Consider the following 13,151-nt stretch of genomic DNA (forward strand, 5'->3'; position numbering starts at 1 on the left):
TGTGCAATTAAGAAGAGGAATGGAAAAATAAAAGCTAATTATAATTAAACTAGCTGCAGTTTCGCTGCACCTGCATTCTGTTCGTACGTGCTATACTGAAACGAGCCACATAAGTTCGGTAATATAAGGTCTCGTAAATGTAACACGATCTTAAGCACGAGTCACTGTTTGGCCTTGCAACCGCATCACTCGCAAAAGTTGTGCGACTTTAGAGTGAAATTACATCACAGACTAGGATGCGTTAACGTAGTGAGCAAAGAGATCTTCAGATATCTCTAAAGCGCGATAATTTCTGCTCATTCATCATCCTTCTATCGCTTTTATTCTTTTATCTTGTCATATATTTTTTTACTACATTTGTCTTGTTAGATTTTTCATTTCTCGATTAAATAATGATTTATGATATTTCTCATGAAATCGAGTTAGATTATTTTCGAACATGTTGTATTAGAATCGATTAAAGTCTATTATATGTATAATATAGAATAAAGAAAGAGAAAGAATTCTAGAAAATTATTTATAAAAATTCGTAAGATTTTGTTTATTTTCCCTTGTCATAAAACATGTCAAGCATAAGAATGTTTTAACCGCGATAACATGTAAAATTTAGTGGCTTTATACAACTTTTCAAAAAATAGGAGCGTGTAAAAGAAAACTTTTTAATCTAATCGTTGAAATAGATTTGACGATATAAGAAATATTAAGTTGTGTTGGAATAGTAATATCTTTGAGGTCACTTTTAATTTCTATCAAGAGATAGAGAGAATGATATCAAGAAATAAAACTGAAACTGTTGATTTGTTACCGTTTTTCAAGTTTTAATGATATTTTACGAGTCTCTCTTTCATAGATAAGCTATTTGGAAAAGGAAAAAAAATGTAATCATGGTTATGCAGCTATATTAAACAAGACACGTTATAAACTTTATTGTGAGAAGCGTTCGCGTGCTTTTGTGCCACTTGTAAAAGCAACCTGTACAAGACTGTATAGCTCAGCAGATAGTCACGGAAGCACCCGTGCGAGTAACAAGTTTCGACACGCCTTTATACACGCTCCACTTTTGCTGGAACCCTGCGCAATAGTTCGCCCTCCGTCTAGGCTAGCCCCTAGATGTGATGTTACAAAGGAATTTTCCTAGGAAGGGATTCGCTTATCTTGGAAAACTGCCACGGGGAAGAAAAAGTGTTACGCTTGCGATAATGCCTGCAAGTTGCATCGGCATGTTGACGAGCGGATGGAATCCCCTCGGAATTTCGAATTAATCCTTTTGAGATGTCTCTTTTCCCCCTTTGTTCATTTAACATTTAAAAAATAACGATTAATAATAATTAAAAACATTTAAAATAATAATTAAAAACATTTAAAAAAATATCAAAATATCGCGAGAGTAATTGAGCAATTAAAATTAAAAGTTTCACATTTGTAACTGAAGTAATTATACATGTATGTAAAAAATTGAAATTAATTATATATCATTTTAAATCTTTTGTATATATCTTACTGCATTTTTTGCGACATTCGAATATCATTACTTAATATTCTTATCAAAAATGAGAGAATCTTGACGCATTATGCACGGTCCATGTCCGACAGTCTATTCTTCACAGTGCTACCGCACATTTATTACACAAAAGGGTAAGACGAAGGAGATTTTGGATGGAAGAGAGCGTATTTAACGAGAAATGTACCAAGAGATCGTAGATCTCTCGAAGATGGGGGATTGGGAGGGTCGAAATAAAGACGACCATTTGTCCGTTCGTCAACTCGATTGTAACAGTATCATTAGAAAGATATATCTTTATACATTAATTTTTTTATATATTTATTTATTACTATCTTTTATATTTTTATGTTTGTTACTTTTCTAATTTTGTTTCATTAAACAATCTTTATATTAAATGAAAATTTGAAATCTATGTTCTGTAAATAAATACATAAATAAGATGCGATAAGAGTATTATTTAAAAAAGTCAATAATATACGCTTAAAATTACTTTTTTTAGAAGCAAAACATCTAATAACGTTGTTATGTGATTTATAATTAGATGATCACTTACTACAATTATTAAAAGATATTTTATCAACAACATTAATTTGTCTTATATATATATATAAGATAAAATATCTCTTAATAAATATAAATATATAAATATATATATATATGTTTTATGAGTATTTATAAAGAGTTCAAATATAAGTTCTAAATAATTTTTTCTTAATAATTTGATGCGATTCATACATCACTGTTATTTTCTATTTCTTCTCGTTTATTATTTTTATTTTCTATCTTTGGTATTCAAATAATGTATATCAATAATTTCTAGTACGTATTAAATAATTCCTTCTCTAATTATAAAAGACAATAGATGTTTATTAAATTAATGCTATGTAAATTAAATATATTGTAATTAAAGCTAGAAAGAGAAATCGTAAAATAAGATAAAATATGAAAAGCGATTGATAAACAATTTTAACAATCAATTCAATATTTAATTTTTAATTCGTAAACCGTACGTTGAATATAATTAATGCTCGAACCGAATATTAATGAATCGAACATGCTATTGGAAAATAGCTATACCATTAGTCGACAATTGAAATACGATGCGAGACGTGCTAATTTCTGTCTCGACATATCAGGAGAGATTTGTGCACGACGAGTTGCAAGCGTTCTTCGTATTTGCAAGCTACACCGATAGTGCTTCTAGCTTGGAGCTTCTCGTAGAATAGAGACATTACGTTTGTAGTTTAGATAAGAACGTAGTAACACGATATCAAAGGAGCTTGTTCACGATTTGCAACAAAATTCTCCCCTCTCGTAGATTAAAACGATCAAAACGAGGTCGATCGTTCGTCGCGTGTTCTGAAAATGTACCTTTTAAATCATAATCTTTGACTCGATAAAAAAAATAGACTAAGGTTTTATTTTATATATGACATGTGCGTGCATTTTAAACAGTTTTCCCTTATAAAATCTTTCGTTACGAAATAAATCGTGATTTTGATATCAATCGGAGATAAATCAAGTCTTGTGAACTATTCAAGTTATTTACTTTGGTTATCTAAGTCAGATTATACTAATATTATTTTAGATTTAAGCGAGATTTAGGTATGAGTCTATCTTTATCTTTCTAAATAAAGACAGACACTTATTTAAGTCTCGCTTAAAAACAAAATAATATGGATGCAATCAGACCTGAAAGAAATATTTTAGCTCGTCTCTTTCAATAAAACTTATTACAAGCGAATTTATAGAAATTATATAAATATAGATAACAATTAGATAACAAGTTCTCAAAAATTCAGAAATATGGACTTCTATTTAACGCAAAATTCTTTTCCATAAAAATATTTATCGATTACGCATCTATTTTGTAATTATGAATGGCGTTTAGAATAAATTAGCATAAAATATGATAGCGTTGCATTGAGGAGCTGTAAAAAATATATGGCTTATATAGAAAAATACAAATTTTTTTGTATTTCTTACGCATTTACTCGTGTTTTACCGTAGCAAAGCCTTCTAAAGATGCCGTGAACACAGAGCTAATCATTATTTTGGAACTTTTCATATTTCTGCGCATCATAAATAAAAGACATTTTTGCGTATATAATGGAGTCATGTACCATTGAATGCTGCATCTGTATGTGAAATCGATTAATTCATATCATATAATCTATTGTGTATATGATATACCTTAAATAATATAATATATTATAATAATATAATATATATTATACCTTAAATAATATAATATATTTGTATTAATTAAATTAATACAAATTAAGCCTTAATTAAATAAATATTAAATAAGTATTACTGATATCTTTCTTTTTTAATTACTCACAATTTTTTAAATATATTATTGCTGTAATCTATTATTTGTTGACCGAAATAATTGTGCAAAAACATGGTGCTAAAATGACAAGCAATGTACCCGAGCCATATGACAATCCCTTCAGTACCTGATATAATGTGCTCATAAAACTACAAAATTTTTTAAGAATTGTCACATGATATCAACAATACAATTGTTTGCTCTAAATAAAAATTTACCTGATATAGATTAATGCTTAACGTTACCACGCTTATAGGAATTAGGAACATGTAGACAATTTCATACATAGACTGCATAGAATTGAGAAATCTTAAACAGTAGTCAAATTTGAAAACTTCATGTTCTATTAACTAATGAAGAAATATTCAAAGAAATATGGATAAATTAACACTTTTTACATTAGATAAAAATATAGAGAAGAATGTAATATATAAAATATATTTCTTATTTAGTATAATAATAATTATAATAATAATAATAATAATTATTATTATTATTATATATAATTAATAATTTAATTTTTTTCTACACACACACACACACACACACACATGCGTACACATACATCTCAAATTTCTCCTTTTAAATTGATAGAATCAGCATTAATGTACATTTTAATATTAAAAATAGTTTTTTATTATAAATAATCTTTTTCATATTTTTTAAGAACTAATTTCAGAGAAAAAATTCTATAAATTGTAATACTGACTCGACAGCTCTTTGATGACTATCGATGGTTTTTGCGATGTTTTCATAAGTATCAGACTTTTTTGAAAAGCCTAATGATTTCATCCGACTTTTACTTACAATGCGTTCAATTCGGTAACTGGAAGAATTCAATTATATCATCAAGTATCGAAATCATAGAACATTGTTTTTTATAAATGCAATGTCTCGATTTTGATGCAAGATTAAATTTATTGTCACTTTTAAGATTTCACAATTACCTGGTGATTTGAAACAGTGCGGTTATATGTTGTATATACATAATACAAAGCGAATCGACAACTAGCAATACGGTAGCACCTATGAAGCCTATCAGCAACAGATAAACTATTAATAAATAAATGTACTTCTCTCGATCAATAAAGTGTTCCATCATGTTCGGTAAGTGCCATAAATGTTCGCGATTTGTGCGCGACTTGTTCAACGGTATCAGGGTGTTAAAAATGTGTGTCGAAAAAAATATTAACGTATGCAAAAATATCATCGTGTACATTATTACTGTAACAATCCAAAAAGTTTTCCTCATTTAATCTGCTCTTAATTATATGATCATTATAGTGAATATTTCGTAACTTGATTATTTATGACTCACTCATTGTAATGAATGTGTAGCGTCTCCCGCTATTAGCATGTTTGTGCATGATTTTAAGTTCCTCTTTCTCCTTTAAGGAATCCCAATCGACTCGTACTCGCTCCATAAGTTTTTTCGACTAATGGTAAAATGAAATATAAATGATCGATGTATCTTAATTGTATTTGCGGGAAAGTTTTCTGAATTTACAAAACATTGTTAGTAATTAAGTTTTATTGTTTATAAACTTACTGCATTGATTTTAAAAAATAGCAAAAAATATTTAATTATATAAATTAATGTCGGGGTAATAAACGAGAAAATGTGCAAAAAATATTCCACACTAAATTCATTAGTAATCAATGATAGCTGAAATTAGTTTTTTATTGTTAATAAAATTTGAATTAATATTTACTATATATATATATATATATATATATATATGTATATGTATATAAATTAGTAATATTTTTGTGAGTATGACATCAATATTTAATTTAAGCATTAAAATTATGTGTAAACATATGAAATCTTGTATAAATTAAGAGAATAAATAAATTAAAAATATTAAATGAAAGTATACACAATCTTGTAAGCACGCTAAAAAATAATTAAATCATCAAATGTTAAAAATACATTGTCAACTAAATTGAAAAGCATGTATTAATGATGTATTAATAATATAAAATAAATTCATGAAACGATTAAAGAAATAAATACATAGTAAATAATAGTAAATAATCTTAGACAGATTGCACCTTGTAATCTGTCTAAATAAACCTTGAATCCGTACACACTTATTAATGATTAATTATAAACGGCAAACCTGAAAAATAATACCAGATAAGAGAAAGGGAGATACAAATATGCAACGAATATAGTTCGCGCGAGTATGGTATGGCCATATTCCAAGCCATATTAATATTATTCGATGGATTCTGAAATAGTAACTTCCACCAAAATCCATATTTGTCCAATGCTATGGCGTTACTGTTCCGTTGACTGGATTTTACAGGGAAATTTTCCCTAATATCTCTTTTATTTTGTGTAATATTTTTTTATAAAACCGAAAACTATAGGTGGCATTAAATGTAATCTTCGAATAGTGAAGAATAATGTAGGAATTATCCAGAGTTTATCAATATCCTGAGTTTATCATTATATTATAAGATAATGAGAGAAAATAGCATGCGGTTTCGTAAAACGCATATAAATAATACATTCTCGTTGCTGATAAAGACATTTGATGGGAGAGAAAAGGGAAAGAGAGAGACAGAGAGAGGAAGAAATAATTTACATCATTTTTTTCTTTTTTTTCCGACGCAGGCGCTTCACAGTCGTTTTCTATCATTGGAATTGTTTGTCTTCATTCCTATATGTCTACGTGAAACTGTCGCATTAGTCATTGTAATAATATTGTATATTAAAAGCTTAGTATCTCGCAGTGCTCTTGGGAATATAATTGATAGTAATTATGATGAAGAAGATCAAATTAAAAATTAAGCAATGCTGGTAAAATATCCAATAAAATAAAACTAATAAATTACCTGCATATCGACATTAATTTTACATTTTAACAAGGAAAAGAATTTAGATTAGATCAATTGCTCTTATATTACTATATTTATACTTGCAATAAGTATATCAGAACTACTTGCATTGTGAACTTCTAAGTGTTTAGATTTAATGATTACTGTTATTTCATGGAAAGGATAACGGATCAACAGGTAGAAAAGATCACCGTAAAATATGAAATTGCCATGCTCGTAAGCTAAAACAGAAATTTTAGAAATTTTAGAAATTTCAAGCAAATGTATTTCCGACAAAAAGATTATTATAAGTGCTGAGACTCTACCGTCGCGAATCCTTCAAATGACGGGATGAACAAGCCACCAACAACGATCGTGCAATGTCGCATGCTCCTTTGCATCATAAGCAGCAGTAATTTCTGTGCTCTCAACGGAGCTAGATACCATTGTACGTTGTATCTAAATAATTTGACGTTGTATCTAAATAATTTGACGTTAAAAATCGGACGTCCTCGAAAGTTTCGATATTATCACAGAGATTTATTCTTCTCTAGCACATACGTTCTCTAGTAAACATTACTCACGTTCTGTGAAAGACATCGCTGCTGTGATTGATCACTTCTTGTCCTAAATAATTGCAGAAGAACATATACCCAAAATGGCCAATGATGAGTAGAATGCTAACAATCAGATCGTAATATTCCTCGCTCACTATCAGCTGAGAAAACTGCGAGAAAGGGCAATAATAATTTGCTTTTGCAAGGGATAAAAATGTCTTATGCATCACGGATAATGCAAATACTGTCTCTCAACACATTTAATCAAAATATAATTACTCAGTCTCGTTATCACCGGTAAGCATATATTAATAATTACTCACACGATAAAGATTAACACTTAGCGACAGCACTCCTAACGGTAGCAGTAATATATATGCCCAATAGAAATTTGCCTTCGACATTTCTACAAACCTTGAATAACAATGTAAACTGAATATAATATAAATACAAATACACACACATACACACAACACATGTGTTTAGTATTGATTCCATTTACTGACGATTCATATAAAATTTTCTAGTTATAGATAATTTCATAGATAATAATTAAAAAATTTGAACAAAAATTGCATGTTGCAAAAAAAAAGTTTTCAACCAAAAATTAATCATTAATGACAAACTTATTCGCCCTTCTGTACATATCGACCGCACTAATTATCCCTTCATGTACGATTAAATTTTTTTCAGCAGAGGATGTAACACTTTGTAGCATGTTCTTATGCAGTGCTTGTTCTATGCGGCAACTAAAATTGATAGTGTAATAAACAAAATATTTGCAAATCCTATTGATATTAATTGTTCCGTTTTTCAAACTCTGAAAGATTGTTTTACCTGGCTATTTGAAACAATCCACACGCATGTTGCGTATACGACATATAAAGTGTCTCGGTGGCTATCACTGTAGTTAAACCACAAAAAACAATCAAGAATACGTGAAATAAAAGCAGGATAAAATATTTTTCCTGATCTACAAAATATTCGAGTTTGACGGGTAACCGTCGTGAATGAGATTGATTTCTAGTCATTATGATATCCAGAAGAAAATTTGATAAAAACTGCATCATAACAAAGCTGAATATACATAGATACATAAACACTGCAATGATTAAAGAATCGTTATCGAATATAGTGTACGAAAAATCTATTTGAGATGCGGCTTACATGTCGTAGCCAATGTAATAAATCTTCCGATAGCCCAGTATTTTTTTATTATTTTGATTTCCTGAACAGTATTTAATGCATTCCAATCACGTTGCAGTTGCTCCATGAGACCTTCCGTCTAAGTTCAACGATAATATTCGACATTATTCATCAATCGAGAAAAAAATACGTTTGATATATCGTGAATATACCTACCTTTTTTATATTAAAGCAAAGAACGCTATATTTTAACGTATAACCTAACCACGGGATGCTGTATGCGAGAATTTGTAGAAGAAGATCCCAGTTATACTCTGTTGTGATGAAAGTCGTAAACTGAAAGTAATATTTTTCTACTATTTTTATTTTATTAAAATTATCAATCATTTTTCTCACTAGGATAACTTCGAAGAATAACGTAAACATTTGCAAATACGAAAACTTTAATTATTAAAATTTTAAATGATTATTTTTATTTAAAAAATGTTGTATATATGTTATTATATTATGAAAAATGTGTATTATGAAAATATGCATTATGAAAAATGTCACCTTATTTCATAATAATAATAATATATTTTACTTTATAGCGTATACTCCGTCTCTAATTTTTATATTAAATAATTGTCCACAAATAAAATTAATTAGTTAGAGACATGTATAAGATATAAAAAAAAAGAAAGTTGTCATACCTGAGCTATTACGCTCGATGAAAGTATTATAATCATAAATACTATTATAATATATCTGAGGTTAGAATTTTGATATGGCCATAAACCAACAGATGTTAACAGAATTCTATTTATCGTATAGTAATTATTTGCAGCGCAAGTCTGCCATTTCGGTACAAATGTCATGACACGTTTGTGCTGACAGTCTTTCCTCCAGTGATCCCTTAGATTCGGTATGTTCGATTGCGTATTACGATTCTTTATTTCCATGTATTTGTAATAACCGATATTGAGAGTTATTATGATAAACTAAAGATAAATTATAATTTTATCTTATCCTAGCTAAAAAATATTTATATCTATAGTAAAACATTCAAGAAACGAAACGTTATTACTTTCCATGGTATGATACACCGATTAAATATTATTTTCCTCAATATATGAATTTGTTTCTCTCTTGCGTGTTCGATCGACGCAGGCGCAATTGCAAAGTCGCATTCGCATATTTTTGATGTCTTTTCATTCTTATTCAAGACGCGAGGCATTACGGTTGCTTTTCTTATGCTGAAATAATCCAAACATATTAAAATCATATGAGGTTAATTTATGAAACATCGTTATATAATAATCATCAAAATGTTGTGATGTGTGTTTCATTAATATCGTGAAAAGTTACTTTGGATTAGATACAAAAAACCATGGATTAATAAGTTTCCATAATTGTGTGTCAATATAATTCGGTGCGTTATAATTTATTATAATATTATGTTTAGAGCTCATTATATCAAAGATTTCTGTTTAATATTATAATATTATGCAGACTTATTTGATTTTACACTCCTGATAAAGAAATAACATCATTAAGAGATAACATTAATTTTTTTAACAATATTTCTGGATTGCTAATGTTAAATATATTTTGCATTAACTATAGTTTTTTATAATAATACTTGCGCGATTAAAACACTGATTCCATCAGAGGTCATTTTTCTTTACACTGATAATAATATCAATAATAAACATAACTTGAAGATTAATTGCTTTTAATTGTATATGATTAAATTTACAATAAGAGTATATTAAAATTACTCCTATAGTGCAGATCTATGTGCTCCAACTAATGTTTTAGTGGCACGATATTAATGGACGGATTATATTATCATAAAATGAGAGCGATACGCTTGTAAAAAAGCTAAAATAGAAATATTATTCTGGACAATTTAAGACGAAATATTTGAATATATGATAAAATATTATATTAATATATATATATATATATATATATATATATATATATATACAAATTCTTCTAACGACGGAACTAACAAATTGTCTATGACAATGAAATATCCCATATTCTTTTGCATTTTAGAAGCAGCAGTAACTTCTGCGCGGAGTCATGTAGCATTGTACATTGTATCTAATCAATTTGATATTAAAAATAATAGATTCGAAAGTTTCATTGATTAATAGCTGCAAGAACTATACATGCAAGTTTGTTTATAGAACAGACTTTGGGCTTTATAGACAAGGACTACAGATAGAATAAAGTAAACGAAATAAATTTGATTTCTAAACAAACAATATATTACATAAATGTATCTTATACAGTTCTTGTGTTGATTTTCAACGAATCAAGTTATTTCGTTACCACATCTGTTATTTTGTACACGTAAAAATATTTATTCAGGAATTATCTCAAAGCCTTCTTTTATATTTCTTTAAAAAAGCAAATTTTTAATTATTTCCTTATATACAGTAATAAAATCATTAACTCAAGTGCTTTTGTATTATCTATTTATACTTGCAACTAGTATTTATATCGTGAGATTCTAGATGTTCGGACTTATTTCACGAAGAGGATAATGATCAACAGGTGGAAAAGATCACCGTGAAGTATGAAACTGACATGCTCGTAAGCTAAAAAAGAAATTATAATCCAGGAAATAAGCAAATGTGTCTTTGTCATAAAGATTACTATAAATGTTGAGATTCTAACCGTGGCAAATCCTTCAAACGACAGAACAAACAAACCACCAATGACAATCGAGGAATGCCGCATGCTCCTTTGCATCACAAGCAGCAATAATTTCTGTGCTTTCAACGGTGCTACATACCATTTCGTATTGTATCTGTATAAGTTAACAGCAGAAAACCGTTACTAAAAACTTCGAGTGCTGCAGATTTATGCTCTCTTCTAATATACATGTATTACTTACGTTCTATAAAAGATATTCCCGCTATGATCGATTACTTCCTGTCCCATATAGTTGCAGAAAAACATGTACCAAAAATGGCCAAGGACAAAAAGAATACTAATGATCAGTTCATAATATTCTTCGGATATTATCAGCTGAGAAAACTGAAAAACACAGACTATAATAATTTGCTTTCGCAAAAAATAAATATGTTTTATACATGACGAATAGTATTACGTCTCGGTATATCCGAACAAAATATGATATTGAATTAGATTCATTTTGATCAATAAGCGTATATCAATAATTACTCACACGATAAAGATTGACACTTAGCGACAGTACTCCTAATGGTAACAACGTTAAGTATCCCCATTTAAAATTTGCCTTTGACATTTCCATAAACCTTAAATAACATGATGCGAAATAAATAAATATAAATGTAAAGTACAATACATACACACATACACACACATATATCTAGTGGATCAATTATGTTTACTGACAATTCGTATAATTTCTTGCATACAATTTTTTTGTTTATATGTAATTTCGTAGGAAATAATTGAAAAATTCGAGCAAAAATCGCATTTAAAGAAAAAAAGTTTCCAATTAAAGTTAATTATTAATTATTAATTACTTGATTGCTCTTCTGTACATATGGACCGCACTGATTATTCCTTTACACACGATTAAATTTCTTTCCGCAGAAGATGTAACACTTTGTAACATTTTCGTATGCAGTGCCTGCTCTATGCGGCAACTAAAATTGATAATGTAATAAAACGATTGATAATTTATAACAAAATATTTGCAAATTCTGTTAATATCAATTGTCTCGTTTTTCAAATTCTGAAACATTGTTTCACCTGGCTATTTGAAACAATCCACATGCATGTTGCACGTACGACATAAAAAGTGTTTCAGTGGCTACCACTGTGGTTAATCCACACAAAACAATCAGGAAAACATGAAATGAAAGCGGAATAAAATATTTTTCTTGATCTAGAAAATATTCGAGCTTAACAGGTAATCGTCGGGAACGAGACTGATTTCCAGTCATTACGATATCCAGAAAAAAATTTGATAAAAACTGCACCAGAACGAAACCGAATATACATAGATAAATAAACACTGTAATGATTAAAGAATCGTTATCAAATGTAGCGCGTGAAACAACTATTCGAAATGCTTACATGTTGTAATCAATGTTATGAATCTTCCGATAGTCCAGTATCTTTTTATTATTTCCATTTCTTGCACACTGCTTAATGCATTCCAGTCACGAAACACTTGTTCCATAAGCCTTTGCATCTAAATTCAATGATAATGATTATTTATCAAGAAAGAACGTGTTTGATATGTCGCACATGTATCTACCTTCTTTACGTTCAAGCAAAGAATGTTATACTTTAACATATAAGCTAACCATGGGATACTATATGCGAGAATTTGCAGAAGAAGATCAGTGTTATATTCTGTTGTGATAAAAGTCGTAAACTGAAAATGATATTTCTCTCGAATTTTTGGTTTTACGTTAAAGTTGTAGATTACTTTCTCGATAGAATAATACATAAACATACATACATACAAATATGAAAATTTTTACAACTAAAATTTTAGATTATATTTTATTAAAAAAATATTTATATAATCATATTTATATAATCATATTTATATACATATTATTGTAACATATACAAAGAATATGTTATCCGTTTCACATAATAATAGTGGTATTCCACCTTATAGTATACACCGTTTCTAATTTTTATATTAAATAATAGTCCACAGAAAAAAATAATTAATTAGAAAATTAATTATAAAATATATATAAGCTATAAGAAAGCAAAGATTATCATACTTGAAATATTACGCTCGACATAAGTATTGCGGTCATAAATACTATTACGA

General features: G+C 28.6%; 3 protein-coding genes across 5 annotated transcripts; all 3 read right to left on the reverse strand.

Moving 5' to 3' along the window:
• Positions 1-2,515: 2,515 nt before the first annotated feature.
• On the reverse strand, positions 2,516-5,367 carry LOC109610247 (odorant receptor 43a-like). Of its 3 annotated transcripts, none has more exons than XM_025407707.1 (7): positions 5,158-5,367; positions 4,787-5,063; positions 4,549-4,665; positions 4,058-4,148; positions 3,849-3,988; positions 3,491-3,642; positions 2,516-2,863 (listed from the first exon to the last, which is right to left on the reverse strand). In XM_025407707.1, exons 1-6 carry the CDS (start codon positions 5,261-5,263, stop codon positions 3,495-3,497), a joined length of 879 nt encoding a protein of 292 aa, XP_025263492.1. In that variant the 5' UTR covers positions 5,264-5,367; the 3' UTR covers positions 2,516-2,863; positions 3,491-3,494. The 3 variants fall into 3 exon arrangements, 2 of the variants coding, with proteins under 2 accessions (XP_025263492.1, XP_025263491.1); XR_003122638.1 differs by lacking the exon at positions 2,516-2,863 and adding an exon at positions 3,302-3,435 and having other exon boundaries at positions 3,510-3,642; positions 4,058-4,189; XM_025407706.1 differs by lacking the exon at positions 2,516-2,863 and adding an exon at positions 3,302-3,435 and having other exon boundaries at positions 3,510-3,642.
• A 1,328-nt stretch (positions 5,368-6,695) lies between these two features.
• LOC109610246 lies at positions 6,696-9,309 on the reverse strand. Its single transcript, XM_025407686.1, has 9 exons — positions 9,061-9,309; positions 8,585-8,704; positions 8,390-8,507; positions 8,060-8,324; positions 7,849-7,971; positions 7,546-7,636; positions 7,250-7,392; positions 6,992-7,124; positions 6,696-6,907 (listed from the first exon to the last, which is right to left on the reverse strand). The coding sequence occupies exons 1-9, from the start codon at positions 9,307-9,309 to the stop codon at positions 6,857-6,859; spliced, it is 1,293 nt and encodes a 430-aa protein (XP_025263471.1). The 3' UTR covers positions 6,696-6,856.
• Positions 9,310-10,828: 1,519 nt separating this feature from the next.
• Positions 10,829-12,465, reverse strand: LOC109610245. Its single transcript, XM_025407700.1, has 6 exons — positions 12,434-12,465; positions 11,878-12,000; positions 11,553-11,643; positions 11,259-11,401; positions 11,039-11,171; positions 10,829-10,959 (listed from the first exon to the last, which is right to left on the reverse strand). The coding sequence occupies exons 2-6, from the start codon at positions 11,967-11,969 to the stop codon at positions 10,909-10,911; spliced, it is 510 nt and encodes a 169-aa protein (XP_025263485.1). The 5' UTR covers positions 11,970-12,000; positions 12,434-12,465; the 3' UTR covers positions 10,829-10,908.
• Between the last annotated feature and the right edge of the window lie 686 nt (positions 12,466-13,151).

The sequence above is a fragment of the Camponotus floridanus genome, unplaced genomic scaffold (assembly GCF_003227725.1).
Source record: "Camponotus floridanus strain SB8 unplaced genomic scaffold, Cflo_v7.5 scaffold184, whole genome shotgun sequence".
Lineage (NCBI taxonomy): Eukaryota > Metazoa > Arthropoda > Insecta > Hymenoptera > Formicidae > Camponotus > Camponotus floridanus.

Excerpts from the sequence above, each read along its gene's own strand:
- LOC109610247 (XM_025407706.1), bottom strand. The coding sequence starts at position 5,263 with ATGGAGCGAGTACGAGTCGATTGGGATTCCTTAAAGGAGAAAGAGGAA. Across the intron at positions 5,064-5,157 it reads CTACACATTCATTACAATGA|TAATAATGTACACGATGATA; the intron begins GTGAGTCATAAA and ends GGATTGTTACAG. Across the intron at positions 4,666-4,786 it reads GCACTGTTTCAAATCACCAG|TTACCGAATTGAACGCATTG; the intron begins GTAATTGTGAAA and ends GAATTCTTCCAG.
- LOC109610246 (XM_025407686.1), bottom strand. The coding sequence starts at position 9,309 with ATGGAAATAAAGAATCGTAATACGCAATCGAACATACCGAATCTAAGG. Across the intron at positions 7,972-8,059 it reads GGATTGTTTCAAATAGCCAG|TTGCCGCATAGAACAAGCAC; the intron begins GTAAAACAATCT and ends TATCAATTTTAG. Across the intron at positions 6,908-6,991 it reads CATTTGAAGGATTCGCGACG|CTTACGAGCATGGCAATTTC; the intron begins GTAGAGTCTCAG and ends TTTCTGTTTTAG.
- LOC109610245 (XM_025407700.1), bottom strand. The coding sequence starts at position 11,969 with ATGTTACAAAGTGTTACATCTTCTGCGGAAAGAAATTTAATCGTGTGT. Across the intron at positions 11,644-11,877 it reads ATGTACAGAAGAGCAATCAA|GTTTATGGAAATGTCAAAGG; the intron begins GTAATTAATAAT and ends ATGTTATTTAAG. Across the intron at positions 11,172-11,258 it reads GGGAATATCTTTTATAGAAC|ATACAATACGAAATGGTATG; the intron begins GTAAGTAATACA and ends TAACTTATACAG.